The 15443-nt window shown below is 50.8% G+C and overlaps 1 protein-coding gene across 1 annotated transcript; it reads right to left on the minus strand.

The window, feature by feature from the left end:
• Positions 1-31: 31 nt before the first annotated feature.
• Positions 32-14164, minus strand: adamts5 (ADAM metallopeptidase with thrombospondin type 1 motif, 5 (aggrecanase-2)). The gene is made up of 8 exons (XM_040177479.2): positions 11771-14164; positions 6789-6921; positions 6522-6689; positions 5591-5874; positions 4326-4509; positions 4040-4215; positions 3723-3898; positions 32-3607 (listed from the first exon to the last, which is right to left on the minus strand). The coding sequence occupies exons 1-8, from the start codon at positions 12872-12874 to the stop codon at positions 2914-2916; spliced, it is 2919 nt and encodes a 972-aa protein (XP_040033413.1). The 5' UTR covers positions 12875-14164; the 3' UTR covers positions 32-2913.
• Between the last annotated feature and the right edge of the window lie 1279 nt (positions 14165-15443).

Genomic DNA, 15443 nt, shown 5'->3' on the forward strand with positions numbered 1-15443 from the left:
ATTTGCTATATGAACAACACAGACACAAAGATATTTAAATATATAGATTTTATGTACATATATTTCATGTGGATGACTAGAAAAGAAACACTATATTCTCACAAAGGAATGATTCTGCGGAGTCATGTTCCTCAGTCAAATAGTAATATGATACAAAATTACTAAAATAAATAAAGCTCATCTTATTGTTTTTTTTTATTCACACACATACCAGTTGTACACACAATAAATTACAAGTTCAGTGCTGTGTTTTCTTTCCCCACTGGAAGAGTCAGAGTAGATTGTGTGTGTACGTGTGTTTGTGTGTGTTACGGTTTCTGAAACACTTGACTGATGGGTGTTTTCTCTGTGTCTGTATGTGTGTGTTTCTGCGTAAATATGGTTGAATGCTTACATGTATATGAAAGATCGACTCTTTGTACAGAAATGTCTACATTGTGTAAACAGATGTGAATGTGTGAGGGAAGAAGGGAGGACGGAGGGTGAGTGGTTTGTTGACCCGGGTCATGTACTTTCTGAAGACCTTCCTCAGGTGCCAGATGTGGAGGGGAGGGGGGGGGGGGGGGTTTGCCACACAGGAAAATGTAATGTAAACAATTAAAGGCAGGTATGTATTTAAGTACATTTGATATGTAATGTATGTTGTATACACTCTTAATGTATCCTTACAATAACCAAATCAAAGCATGATATTGTGAGATTTGGTAAAGGATATTCAGGAATACGTTCCCCAAAAATAACCACAAAAGCAAATCTCCTCACTTACACCTACTGGTGTCTAGTGATGCAAATTGTTGTTTTTCTACTTGGTAAAAAAAATACATTTTACATTTAAATTAACTTTCCTGAGAGTAAGACAAGATTGACACCACACTCATACATGTCTGTTCAATATGGAGCTAGAGCCAGAAGTGTGTTAGCTTAGCATAAAAACGAGCAAATTGTTGTCACTACGCTCCGTTTGTCACACAGACTAAGCAAACAACATTGAGCAGGATCAAGAGATGCTGGTTGGCGTATTTTTATTCTTTGGACACACACCCTTTCCCCTGGCTACAAGTATTAATGCTAAGCTAGGCTAACTATTTCCTGGCTCTAGTTTCAGGAATGAGAGTGGTATCACTCTTCAGATCTATTTCTTAGCGAGAAAATTAATCAAGTATACTTCCCAAAGTGTCAAACAGTTTCTTTAGAACAGCTGCAATATCAACTTCCACAATCAGCGTCCCAGAGTATCAGCGCTGTTTCTTTAGCAGGACGTACATACACGTACTTGGTTGACAGTGAAGTCTGTGGATTGTCTGAAGTGAATGGTGAGTGATAACATGTCGTGTAAAAGCACTTTGAGTGGTTGGAAGACTATAAAATACAAGTACAATCCAGTTACCGTTTAGCATTGTTTTTAGAGTTTTTTCTTAAAATGGTAAATGTCATTTTTAGAACGCTGTTCATTAACTGGGCTTCCTCCATTCTTAGTATTTTGGGTCAACTGACCCAAATCTACTCTGTGGCACATTCTGTCGGTTGAAAGGGTTCCGAAGGGTGAAAACACCACCCAACACAGTTTGAAACAGATAAAAGCAGAATGTAAAGTAGTAAAATAGATAATGAGTGATGAAAAGACATAGGTGAATTGCAGAAAGACATTATTGACGGCGTTAGTATCGCCATCGCTGTCGTTGCGAGTATCAGGGGCTCACATTGTCACACTAAACAGATAAAACAGACCAATAAAACGGATATTCGCCGCCAAGACAAAACATGATGGTCGCAAACCTCCTAGCACCAGCATAATGATCCAAACGGAACAAATATACAAACACACACAGACACAGACGCACACACACACATCCGCCCACAAATAATCAAGCATGGCCCTGGACCTGTGAGTAAAGTTTAGCCTCCATAAACGTTAAGGAGTGTCGAGGTTACTCCGCCCCTTTGTCAGGTTAACTGTTATAAAGTTTGTCGCCTGAGGGCCAGCGTATGCGTCCATCCCATCACACACCCACCACGCTAGTGTCAATGCTGCCAGGTAACTTGTGTCCTCGGGGGCAGGGACTTATCCAAACAGCTTGAGATGGACTGGATTTGGGATTCAACATTCATTCTTGCTCACTAGTACGGAAAACGCTTCCCAGTAAATCTGCCCTTTTTCTTCTCTCGATTTTTTCCCGCTTGGACAGATCAGGCGAATAAAGACGCGGAACACTTAATGTCAGGGAATATGGGTAGCCCTGATCCGTCCGTTTGCACATCTCATTTACACATTCTAGCCTCTTAAGTGGGTCATACAAGTATTTACAGCAAGAGTTTTGGGACGCAAACCAGAAGGTATAGAGACCCCCGTTTTAGTTATAGTGCTGCAAGGATGCACTCAAATTGGTCAATGAAATAGACAGCCTGAGCAATTACTGATTTCACGGGCAGACATGAGGACTTCAGGTCCATCTCATCGATGGGGGCTCTTGTCTCGGACACAATGACATGGCAAAAGACAAAAAGTCCACATTCCCACAGTGATTAGAAAAGCATAAAAAAAGAAACAGGCATGCCAATACAGGGCAACACACACTGGGCCTCCTAGGGCCGGAGACTGAAGTAAAGACAATCATCTACTGTCCATGTGGAAATGACATGCAATTTAAGTCGTTAGCGTCGCCAGGGCGTTACTTGCAACTATCACACTGACACTGTCCACCGTTGCACTCGTGCTCTGCATAGCTACTACGATTCCAGACATTCTTCGCCCGGCGTACGGTCAGGTACATCCACGACAATCTGTCTCTGGGTATCTGGGCCAAGCGTTTTCAGCCAACAGACACAGTCCTGTTTAAGGTTCTAAAATGGGTCGGTCCCACATCCAGCACTTGAGACCCTTTTATCAGATATACACGATAAACTCCTTCCGCCTCAACATTTCTTCACCAGACAGTGTTTGAAGGCAGAGGGTCGTGCCCCTAACGTGCAGCCCTTGGACAGTTTCCCATCCTGGTCCTTGCACTGCACAGTCCGGCTCTGCCAGCCGGTGTCACAAGTCCTGGAGCACGTCATCCAGGACCCCGTTACCCAACGGGGCCCGGGAGCTGGGGTGGAGGGGCCGGGAGTCGTCGGTGGTCCTGGGACCAGGACGGAGGGAGCAGAGGAAGTTGTAGTGGTGGTACTGCCGGTGGTGGTGGTGGTGGTGGTGCTTGAGACTCTGGTGGTGCTCTGAACAGGGGTCGGCTTCAGGTGCTGGACGAGCAGAGGGGAGGGCTGCTGTGGGGCGGTCCGTCTGGGCATGAAAAAGCTGTAGCGGACATCCAGAGGCCTTTTGGAGTCTGTCGCTAGAATCTGGACCACCAGGGCCTCTCGGAGGGCCCCGGGTCCCATGCTGTGAAGCCACTCGTCCCTCTGGCTCCAGCCGCTGTAGTTGAGCACAGAACCGTTGAGCGGGATGATCGTCTCGGAGGTGGAGATCATGAACTTGCCATTCAGGAGGTACTCGTTGTTGGGCCGCCGGAGGGCCAGGTAGGCTGTGTAGCGGGTCTGGTCCTTGGCCTTGTGCTGGCGAACCTTCACGTGGGTGGAGCCTGCAGGGATCTTCACCACGTCAGTGTAGCCCTTACTGTAGAAAATGAAAGGAAGAAATTATTATTACTTCCTAAATGTAGTTCTTATTCCTACCTTTGGCTGTTCTCGATTATAATAATAAGCGCCCTGAGGGCCTCGGTTTTCCTTACCTCTTCTTGGTGAAGTTGCCCACGATGCGTATGCATCCTGTGCTGTCCCCTCCACAAATACCGCACTTGTCGAACTGGAGCTTGGAGCCAATGATGCCGTCGCAGCCTGTCCGCACACACTTCCCTTTCACGCACACCGAGCTGCTGTAAGGGCGACACTCTGTCCCGTCTACCACCTGAAGACCGGCAGGGTTTATTAGTTCATTAGCATATAATCACCTAAAACTAAGAATGATTGTGTTTTGTCAGCTTAGATGAGCCCTTCTTATCCATATAGCCATGCACTGCAAACTTTCTTTCTTTCACCACTAACTCACCCTCTGAGAGAACACCACGTAGTATCCGGTCCCTTTTGCTCTGCACGTCAACTTGCACATGTCCTTGGGGAGGACTCCGGCGTACTTGGGCACCCACTCCACGAAGGTCTTCATCCCTTTCGGATCCGTCTGCGGACCGTTGCGCACCTCACATTGCTCCAGCCGGAAACTCTTATCTAGGGAAAAGTTCCGTTACAAGAAGGTTGAAATGAAGAGCTGAATTATGAACAAACAGTGCACTGTGCTACTCTAAGCGTGCACGCGTCCCGTGGGCTGTCCCACTCACTTGATGTCGGACACGGCGTGACATTGCAGGACCGATGAATGGCTCTCTTTCCCACGCAGTAGCGGCCGTTGTTACGCGGCGGCGGGTTGTTGCACGGTCGCTGGGCGAACTGCAACCCTCCTCCGCAAGTTCTGGAGCACCCACCCCAAGGACCCCAGGAGCTCCAGCTGCCGTGGTTGGACGCCTGGGAGACGGAGGAGAGGGCAAGATGAAAGAGGAATTAAGAATTGGGGGGGGGGAATCGAGGGAAGGAGAGTACAGAGAGAAGAGGAAAGAAAGAGATGAGCGAGGGTGATTAATGGTTATTAGACATGCTGGAAGTGGTTGCTGGCCGAGCCACGCGCCAACAGTAGAGAAGGTCCTCGGAGAGAGATTTGTGGTGGAGAAAAATGTGGCATTTTTGGTGGTGCAGAAGAGAAACGGACAGAGAGTGAACGAGGCCGTGACCATGTGATAAAGCCTCGCGTTATGACAGCATGACTGGATCCGTGGTGCAGCTCACATGCTTCCCCCGAGGAACAGTCTGATTGAAATTCTAAAGGTAACGTCCTTATTTTTGTGTTTTTCCAAGCAGCGCTCCATGAGTCATTGGTGATAAAAAAAACAAAAAGACTGGATAAGTAGCATTTAACATTTTATGACACCAATGCAATTTTATAACCCGGCAAAGCTTTTCCATTGAGTTCCACCGTCGAGCCGGTTATACAGTTGTACTTTCCACAGTGAAAGACACTTAATCTGCACTCCCACTCCAAGAAACATACTTAGAGGTTAAAAGATTCAGCAAAGCAGCAAACTGGTCGTCGAGCCAGGCATTGAAAAGTCTAAAATTGGGCCGCGTCCACACACACACACACACACACACACACACACACACATACACACACACACACACACACACACACACACGGCCGTCTGCCAAGGATCGACTCAGATCTGACAAATGCCATGTGACAAACACACACAAAAGAAAATATTTCTTTCCCATTCTTTTTTTTCTTTCCCCCTCTGACACATACACAAACACACACAGCGTCGCCGGCGCGCCAAGAGCGGATTTGGTCCTTGAACTGAACATTAAGGCCAAATTCAATTTACATCTGCTTCAGCCAGGCCAAGAAAACAAATAGCACAGATCAGCAGTGGCATAAATACAGCAAAAAAAAAACGTGACACTCGTCTCCATCAGACGGGTCCTTGAAATGTGGACAATATCAGCTTTTGGAGTCACCTCCCATCTCCCCGTCCTCCGCATTCTGACTCACCGAGTAGTGCTTCTTGCGGGTCTTGTCCACGCACTTCCCCTGCAGGCAGATGCGTCCCTTCCCGCAGGGCGTTCCCTCCACGGCCGGCAGCTTCTTGGTCAGACACACCATCTGTCCCTGGCGGATCACGGCGCACCACAGGCGGGCGCACACGTCCATGCCCGGGCAGACGGTGTACTCGGGTCCAAAGGCCAGGCGACACTGGCGGACGGCGTCGTAGCTTTGGCCCGGGAGCTCCTCGGGGCCGAGCAGGGGCTGGCGGGGGGAGTCCAGGAGGCACTCGGCTGTGGCAGGAAAGAGTTGGAGGACTTCATACGAAGGCAAAGAGGGCTCTGCAATCTGCATACTCTTGACTTGGCGTTTGTGTAGGATTTTTTTTGACAAGTGAGGCCTGTGCAACGTACCACTCATGAAAATGCCAAAGCAGCAGAAGTCGCTGTAGACAATGTTATGTTGTTACATGAATTGCGCCGAGGGCAATGGAATTTTTCTGACAGGGTGCTAACAGACGGGGCTCTGCAGCCGTGGGGATTGACACCTTTTGATCATCATCAGAATCTGCTTCATTGGCATGTGTGGAATCTGACTACAGTGTTTCCCTTGCTCTCCAAATACTGTTCATGTAATTTCTTTTTACAAATAAACCAGAAAAATATAAGAAAGATCCAAACAACGAAAACACAAAAATGCAAAGGGAGGAGCCGTATGACTGATTAGATGCCTTTGGGATGAAGTATAACTCATCTTCAGCTACTCATCACGTCTTTAACACATGGATGGGATTTTAAACAACTCTCCATCAGCATATCAAAGCTTTGTTTGGTAGAAAACAGCGTTAAGTGAGAAAAAACTCAGGACAATTCACGCGGATGCAATTTGTGTGTCAAAAAAACATCCCACCGCCCGGGGGGGGGGGGCGTCCCACACCCACCGTTGCCGTCGTCGAAGAAGTCCGTGATGGTGGCCGAGGTGCAGCGGCTCCAGGGTTTGGAGGCGTCGATGGAGGTGAGGATGGAGGACATGAGCCGCTTGTCGCTGTTCACGCCGAAGCGCTCCTCGCAGAACTTGGAGTCGTCGTGGGACAGACCCAGCAGGTGACCTGAGGGAGGGACAAGGAAGACTACTCATCAGCACGAGGGACGTGCACGGCATGCCCCGCCGCGTGCCCCGTCTTGGTTTGTGTGCGTATCCAGCCTACCTATCTCGTGCGCGACGGTGAACGCGGCGTGCAGCCCGTCGTCCTCGATGACGGCGCAGCTTCTCTCCGGGGAGCAGACGGTGCCGACGTCGGCCATGCCGAGGGTGTCGCAGGAGTGGTGGCCGCACAGGTCCTGGACAAAGGGAGCACTGTTAGTCTACGTTGATACACGACCCCCCAAAAAGAAACTGGAGAGAATGTCTTTGTTTCACTTTGTTTTCTTGAGGGAGGACCTGTCGTGCGTTGCTCACACACGCAACATGAAACGGGTTTATTGCCGACATGAATATGAGCGGAAACTCATCTAACTTGACGAGACAGAAACTCAATGGACGGATGTTTGGCCTGCTGCTTTAATGGCAGACTCCCTCAGGCATCGGATCATTGGTTCCAAAAAAGCCCTCGCCGCTACGCCTCCCGTGATGCATGCTTCCGAGAGTCCAGCGCTGGCACTCGGTTAAAGTCAGAGTCGGCATATTAAAGTCATTTTCTGTGTATTTTCCAATGAGAAACTGCTTTTTAACACCCCCCCTCCCCCACCTCGGCCTCCACCACCTCTCCGCCCGCCTCATCGGTTTCTAGAGTGCACAGCATCGATCGCATCTTTTGATTCCCACACATGCCCGTGCACATGAGGCCTCTCGGGGGGACATTGATCAGCTAATGGTTCCGACCACATCGCAGCCCGGCGCACATAAACGTATAGACAAACGTGCACCCTGCGCCGTCTCTCCCCCCCTCTCTCTCTCTCTCCTGTGGAGAGGATGAATCGTCACGTTAAGTGGTGCTGACAGGCCTGCTGGCTCTGGAGAGGCTGTTTACCCTCTCGCCGGCTGCTCAGGGTTTGAAACAAACTGCCTTGTGTTCTGCCCTCACGCTCACATTCACATGACTGACTGGGTGGGACCACCTCGCTCTCTCTCTCACACACACAAACACATACATAACTATAGGAGGTACATGTAGTTAAATGGGTGCATATAAATGCATTGCAGACACAAATAGGCGGACAGAACTTAGAAATAGAGTGTCTGCTTCTCCCAAGTGTCTGCTGGATACACAAGAGGCCAACAGAGAGAGTCAAACACACTCGCTGCGTGCATGGAAGTTTTTCTTGACTTTTTCCTATTGCAGAAAAGCTACGGACAACTACGGAGGGATTTCATTTATTTATTCATTGGAAAAAAACAGTGGGAGGATAAAAAGTAGAAATATTGCAATATCTCTAGAGAAATGAAATGATGACGAGTGGAAAACACCGGGCATTACCCCAAAACTCACATCCCTATCCACGCATAGTTTACTTCTCCTGAAAAGAGGGAGGGAGAGAGAAATAAGCACGGTGATCAGACGCTCGAGAGGGAGGATGCCGGATATGAAAGAGAAGAACAAGGAGTTACAGAAATATTGGCAAAAATAACACGAGAGCAGGTGGCAAGCTGGTTGTGAAGGTCACGAAGCGATCAGAGCCGTGAATGTGTGTGTGTGTGTGTGTGTGTGTAATAAGACCACTTGCGATCTAAGCCAAGGCTTGTGTTAAGCAAACAGCCAGCCAGACCCAGACATCCAACTCAAACCTCTCGTGCAGAGTGAGTTTAGCCCCCTCTGTGTGGCGAAAACGCCCTGCAGGTGGATCGCAACCGACCTGCTGATCAAAAGCAACAGAAATACTGAGGCGGGGGGTCGGGGGGTCGGGGGGGGGCGTTGAACTCACTGGCCAGTTGCGTACGCCAACGGAACCTGGGCGTCGAGGTTTCTCGAGCGCTGTCTGCAGGTTGTCAACATGCACCAGACGACGTGTAGCACGTGTGAATTCTCGGGAAGAGTGAAAAACAAATAGAGGGACGAGCCGCGACGGGGGCGAGGGCTGGGAAATGTACACTTTAATGCACGGCCACGCGTAAACACACAGAGGGGGGTGTAGGACAAACGCCCAGGAAAGGGCGGAGTCCAAACTAGTCACATGTTCACAGGCCAACTGACACAGGATGGTGTTTCACACAGCTGTGGAGGAAGTGGATTGTGTGTAGGTGCACACTGGGTCCCTGCAAGCTATTGTGGTTTGTAATTAGAACATCTGAGAACTGACGTTGTTCTTTGACTGTGGAATCATCAGCTCAAAGCGTATATGCAATATTTCTTTTTCTCCAACCGCATGTTGATCCGTAAATCATCACACTCTCCCTTCTATTTGCCTAAATTCAAACGGTGTATCAAACAAAAATGATGACTCGTAAGACCACCACTACCACAATTATGGGGGCTCTGTATTCAGTGTGAATCAATCAGCTAAATGCACTTGATTCTAAAATACAGTTTTGAATATATTTGGCACTTGGCACCCCGAGTACCCACAAGTCCATCTAAAGATCTGAGCTAACGCTGCGCCATCAGATAGCAGCATGAACACAAACGAGTGGGTCAATCTCTCTCCGGCATCTCCACAGCCATCTCCGGCCAACTTACAGTGGAGCTTTTGTCCCCTCTAAGAGCTCACAACAAGCCAACACAGCCATGCACGGCACTTCATGTTCCCACATACACGGACGCGCACCCCGGAACAGCCGCAACCCCACCCCCCCCCCGCCTCAATGCCCCCCGTTGTTTTGTTCCGGTGCTGGTATGTGTGGGACTGGGTGACACCGCCGTACGGGTCAGCTCACCGCGGGTACGGTGCGTTGGAGTAATTGGACCTGGCCACAAAGAGACAAGTCCCCCTCCAGCCCTGGGCTCTCCAACCGAACCCCCACCCGCCCTTCTCCTCTCATATGGGAACAATGGACAGGCCTGACTTCACAGTGAGCTTTGGTTCTAGTTCAGCGGGCTACAAACACCGGGCTCTACTTCAGCGTGGTTCCAAACGCACGGAGGAGAAAGGTTATTTATTTTCACGTGAAATAAGATTTGACAACTCCGGCGTATTAGGCCGGCATAGTTTCCTGTAACACGTCTGAACTGAGTCACTATGACAAAAGTTCCCGAGAAAGTCAAAGTAGTTTTATGTTTTGGCTTTTTCGATCCAAACCGGAGCGAGGAACGAGGTACCCGAGCCAAACCAACGTTTCCCTAACTGGCCTTCTGTCAATGGAAACTCTAACAGCTCTATCCTGTTTATAAAATGACCGACGTTGTGCAGCGCATTTTATGGGGAGCCACGGTTGCAAAAAGAAAACACGCGTCCGTCCTCCCGCAGGGTTTAGCTGCGACCCAACCGCAGATGTTGGATCGTTCAAACGATCGACGCGGTAAAGCGAAGGTAACCTAAAGCACTCAGCCGCGACACGGCCTCCTGAAAATGCCTTTTTATAGCCAGGGTCCAAAGGTCAAAGTTAAAGTGGCTGCTCTGTTTGGCTTATGAAAGTCGCGACCCTGAGACGGGGATCAGGGCCCCCCTCGTAAGGTTCCTCAGAGGATGCCTGTAAACAGGTGACATCTACAGTATGAAGCCCCCTCACCCCCCCCCCCCCCCCCCACCTCCCCCACGAGTTAAATTGTGAAGAGATGTGTGTGAGTGAAGGTCTGTAGACAGGTTTGTGAATAATGCGAGCGCTTTGCTAGTTGAAACCCCCGCCTGAAGCACTGGCCTTCCTATTGACATTTGTATGATAGAGGTTTGTGCAGCATTGTCCAGACATTCAAAATTGGACCACTAGGAGGTGAAACGGTATTAAATCAAGTGGATTGTTTGGTTATTTTAGGGTGAAAATGAGTATTTAAATAGGATCAAAGCCAAAGAAGAACAGAGAGAAATCGGTTGTCATGTTTCATTAGATTCATGTCCAGTTTGACTCCCTGCCTCCCCGTCCCCCGTGGAGGTCTCTGGGTAGCTGCTTTCATGCCCTCCTGACCCCTCCAAAGATAACACAATCTCCGGTCTGGACTCGGTCAGTCTTGCCCTTGCTGGTGTGGCAGCAATGGGGTCATTAAGCCGCCACGAGGTGGTTGGCGACCTCAGGTATGCGAAAGCCAAAGCATGACCGCGCCGACTTGCATCGGGACGCCCGGGAGATCTCGAGCTGACACACCCATTGCTGCTCCACCCAAGGGCCTCGACAAGACCCCGCATGAGCTGAACGCGCCGCGACCGGATGGAGAGCTGGGCTGAGCAGGAGAATGCAACGCGGACCCACCGCTGCCTCGCGGTTTTGCGGGCTGGCAGGGAGGGGCGCGGGAGGAGAGGGGAGAGGACCAGCGAGAGAGACAGGATGCACGAGTGTGGTCTGGGGGAAACGCGGGGCTTCTCACTGGGTTGGTAAGTTTGTTTTTTCTGACACCTTCCAGCAGCTGACAGACGGTGGAAAAGTAGCTGGGGAAAAAAATGTGCAGACTGGAGTGATAAGACGGAGGGAGGGGGGGAGGAACAGGGGGGGGGGAGGCGAGGAGGGAGGGAGGAATTGCAAGGCTTGGATGACTACCTAATTAACTGCAGTTTCGAGGGAGTTTTAGGGACATTTCTGCAATGCATCCAGCAGCTGATTTCAAACCCCCTGGCCTGGGAAGAATGTGAGTGCACGCCCACGGACACGCGCCTCACATCACAGACTTGGCGGCCTTCGGGCTGTCAGGGGACTGGGAGAGGGAGGCTGGAGACAGAAGAGCATGCCTAGAATAACACCATGCACAGGAAATAGTGGTTTTTTTTTATTTATTTTTTATTCGTGGACTTTTACAGACGCCGCAGCGCTGCATTACGCACGACAGATTCAGCGAAAAAGAAGAGGGGAGGCAGAAGGGAAAGCAAACAGAGAAGGGCTGGATACACGTGGGAGTGTGCTTGTGCAGTCCTCACTTCTGATGGACTGTGGTGCAAATGTGGGCATGCGGTTCGCGGCTGGCACGAAACAAACCGCTTTGCTGTTACGTGACAACGGTAATGTGTGTCAGCTGTTTTTCCCTCAACGAGCCCATTGCTGCAGCCACAGCCCTGACGTCACGCCGGCGCACGCAGGTGGAGGGTGCGTTTCGGTGGAGTTTTTGTTTACCTGCCTGGTGAAGAGGATGGCGGCGTCGTGGTGCTGATGGTGGTCGTCGTCCAGCTGGTTCTGCTGGTTCTGCCACTTACAGAAGCTCTTCAGCGTGGCCGCCGCGTTCTTGGACACGTCCAGCCCCTTCTCCTTCTCGGTGACCACGGCCACTCTCACCACCGACAGCCGGATGGGGTTCTCGATGCTCGCGTGGCCGTACAGCTTGGAGGCGATGGAGGCGAGTGTGAGCAGGTAGTGGTTCAGGTCCTTGCCGTATTTCTGGACCATGGTCTCGTCAGCTACCAGGAGCAGCTCCACGTGCCTGGCGCGAGAGACCGACCTCTTGCTCCGCGCGCCGTGCTCCGCAGCAGCCGCCCTGGCGAGCCGGCTCCACCGTGTCCGCTCGAGCGCGCCGTGCTCCGCCGCGCTCTCATCCGCGATCCCCTCTCCGTCCCGTCTCCCCTTCCCGCGACCTCTGAACCGACGCCTCCCCGCCGCGTCCCCGCGTCCTCTGCGCCCGTCGCGCGTCCCGCAGCTTTCGCGCCCTTCGCGCATGGCCTCGAAGCTAAAACTCTCGCGCGTAAACACGTGGAGCGCGCTCTCTGCGTCCTTGTCCTGCAGGGCGCGCATGTCGTGCTCCTGTCCTTTTGCCCTGATGATGGGCGCGATGGTGTAGCGCGCGTGGTCCACAGCGAAGAAGCCCTCGAGACCCCCGCGGCAGAGGTTAAAGACGGCCAGGGACTCCGGTTTGGAGTCGACTGTACCGCGGTACACGCACTCCCGCTGCAGAGCCGCGTGGCTGCCCCCCATCATAGCGAGCACATACTGGGGGCTAAAATGATGCGACAGCACCAACTCGTCCCGCTCCAAGTCCAGCTGAAACCTGCTCCCATCCAGGTACACCAGGTAGCCCACCTTCCCTCCTCCGTGGTAAATCCGGTCAATGGTACGCACGACCCCGTCCGTCCTCCGGGCAGGTGTGAGAAGCGACCCGTTCGCAGGTGGAAGATAGAAACCCTGGAAAGTGGAAAGCCCGGCTCCCAGCTCCAACTCCACGACGCACAGCAACAGTAGCCGAAACCAGAGCATACCCTCGGCTTGAGCACCAAAGATCCGCACCATTGTTATTCCAAGCCAAAGAGCATCTATGTATCCACTAAAACAACCCGCAGCTGGCCGAAGAGACAACTTTAAGTACGGGTTCCTCCAAAAAGCGCATCCTCCCGGTGTCCAAATTCGGCACGAAAAAGCGCACAGTAGTAACCAGAAGGCAAGCAAACAGGGAATTAAAGAGACGGCAGAAATAAATGAAAAAGAAAAACAGCTGCAGAAGCGAATTGTGTGCAGGCTGGAGAGCACTGAGCTGAACTTGGAGAACAAAAACAGAAAAAGTTTGCTCTTAATAGGACCCGGAGAGAAAAAGTCCTGCCCCTTTTGCGCTCAATCACCACGACTCCACCGCCCCTCTTCTTTCTTTCTCTCTCTCTCTCGATCTCTCTCTCTCTCTCCCTCCCTCTCTTTCTCAAATCAGAGTGAAGTCAAGTGCTGTAGGAGAGGAGGGAAACCTGAACAATGCTGTCACTGGAGTGTTTCCCATTGCCTCAGCAAAGCAAAGATGAGACTGTTGAGACTTTGCAAGTCCATCAAAATTGGGGGGAAATCCCTTCTGTTGAGGGATAAATCCTTATATCTAATTTGTGACAATTAACCCCTCCTCATTAACTTCAGTATATCAACATCACTTACTATAGCCATACATTAAAAAATGGAGAATGTTTTTGCCACTCACAGCACCAACACCATTTATTGCAACCATTAAACACCAGCCATGTTATTTTTACACTTTTACCACTTTGACGCCTTTAATAATTGAAGCTTGGAAGTCCAACAGGACTTGACTGGCGAGTTGCAGCCAACTGGAGGGGAATGGATAATTTATGGCTGTTCCCGAATAAGAGTTGTGGGAGTTCGCCGCTGCCGATGTGGGACATTTAATGGAGTGGAGTGAGCTGGAGGAAATCTGTGAGCATGCATGTACAGTAGATGCTGTGCTTGTGTATGAGAGAGTGACATAAACAAACTGTGTGTGTTTGGCAGATGTGTGACTGTGCTGCTGTGGGATCTGTTTGGATTATTCATTGTACCTTTGGGGAAGTGTGTTCAGCGGTGCCAATGGGATGTCATACTTGTGTGCTGAGAGGGTTTTGCCGTAAACGAACACACACACACACACACTCCAAAAGTTCCATGACACTGGTCGTTTGTTGAGTCACCAGCTATTGACTCTGGGGGGTGTTCAGCATGTTTGTCTGCATGCTGAGAGGGTGGCCCGTCTGTGTGGATGCACACAGAGAGCCCCCCCCCCCCCCCCCCCCCCGTGCACAACCTGAGAGCAGATACACGCCTGTGTCATCGTCACCCCTGCTGCTAATCTAAAGCCCCTTACAACTGAGTGGGCGTGCGAGCACGTGGCAGGACACGGTGTGCTGCCAACGTAAGCCCCCCCCCCCCCCGTCCAAACCCACCGTGGTATGGTCCACTCACAAAACATCTCACATCGAGGATGCACTCTGTATTCAAATAAGCCTCCAGAGGAACGTTGACAGTGGTTCCACTGAAGGCCTGCATGGCCGGGGTGGGGTGGGATTTGAGGGGGGGATCTCCACTATCCAGTGTCTCGAGCTGAACATCACGTCCAAATCAACTGTTACGCAACGCACCTCCCACCACCCGTCTCTTTTTCTCTCTGTCCTCACGCCTCTCGTCTTCCAACTCCCCCACCGCCTCACCCCCCGCCGCCGGCTGCATCTCCTTCACACCAAACTGTCAAGTGTATTACCTCCAGGGAAAAAAGAGACGCTTCGAATGTCAGGGCGACCTCGGAGCTGCGTCTGCGTGAGAGGATGTTTGATCAGGACGGAGTTGTGTCAAGACGGGCCCTGTGCACTTGTTTGTGTGTGTGTGTCGCTCTATGCATAGAGCGCATGTTGTTTATCTCCATGCGTGTGCACAGAAAAGATTGTTGATGCATGTGGGGATTTGTCCTGCAGCTGCAAACCGATGGCGGCGAGTGAAAATTAGGCGATTTTCGACAGCATCTTCCAATGATACTAAAACGACAAACACACTCACACTCTGAATCACATCCCTACACTGTCCTCCTCACCCTCCCTCTTTGAAGCTCTAACACTCAGCCCATTGGGTCGTTTTTAATCCCCATAAAACACGAGATGAATGCCAAAGCAACCGTATGGACATAAGGCGCCCCCGTTATCCACACACACACACACACACACACACACACATTAACCCGGATCACACGTGTAAAGCAGGCTGCATTGAGTATTTAGCATCACAAAAACAAGTTGTACGTTTGTGTGTGTGAACCCGCGTGCCGAGCCACGTGTGTGTGTGTAGGCCCACTCCCTACGGTGTGGGCCTACACACACACACATCACTCTGGTGCTCCATCTCTCCCTCTGTCCTTCTCTTCTACTCCCTTCATGGATGTTAAACCTATAATTCCCATCAGGATGAAAACGCTTCAGATGAAGAGAACGCCAATCACCGTGCTTGTTCTTGTGACGGTTGAGATGTGGCTGGAGTGTGTGTCTGTGTGTGTTTACGCTCTCGTTCTCCTGCATCCCTTCATCATTTCCTCTCTTTGTAGAAACCAGGTGTGTGCTTAGCA

The sequence above is a fragment of the Gasterosteus aculeatus genome, chromosome 1 (assembly GCF_964276395.1).
Source record: "Gasterosteus aculeatus chromosome 1, fGasAcu3.hap1.1, whole genome shotgun sequence".
NCBI lineage: Eukaryota > Metazoa > Chordata > Actinopteri > Perciformes > Gasterosteidae > Gasterosteus > Gasterosteus aculeatus.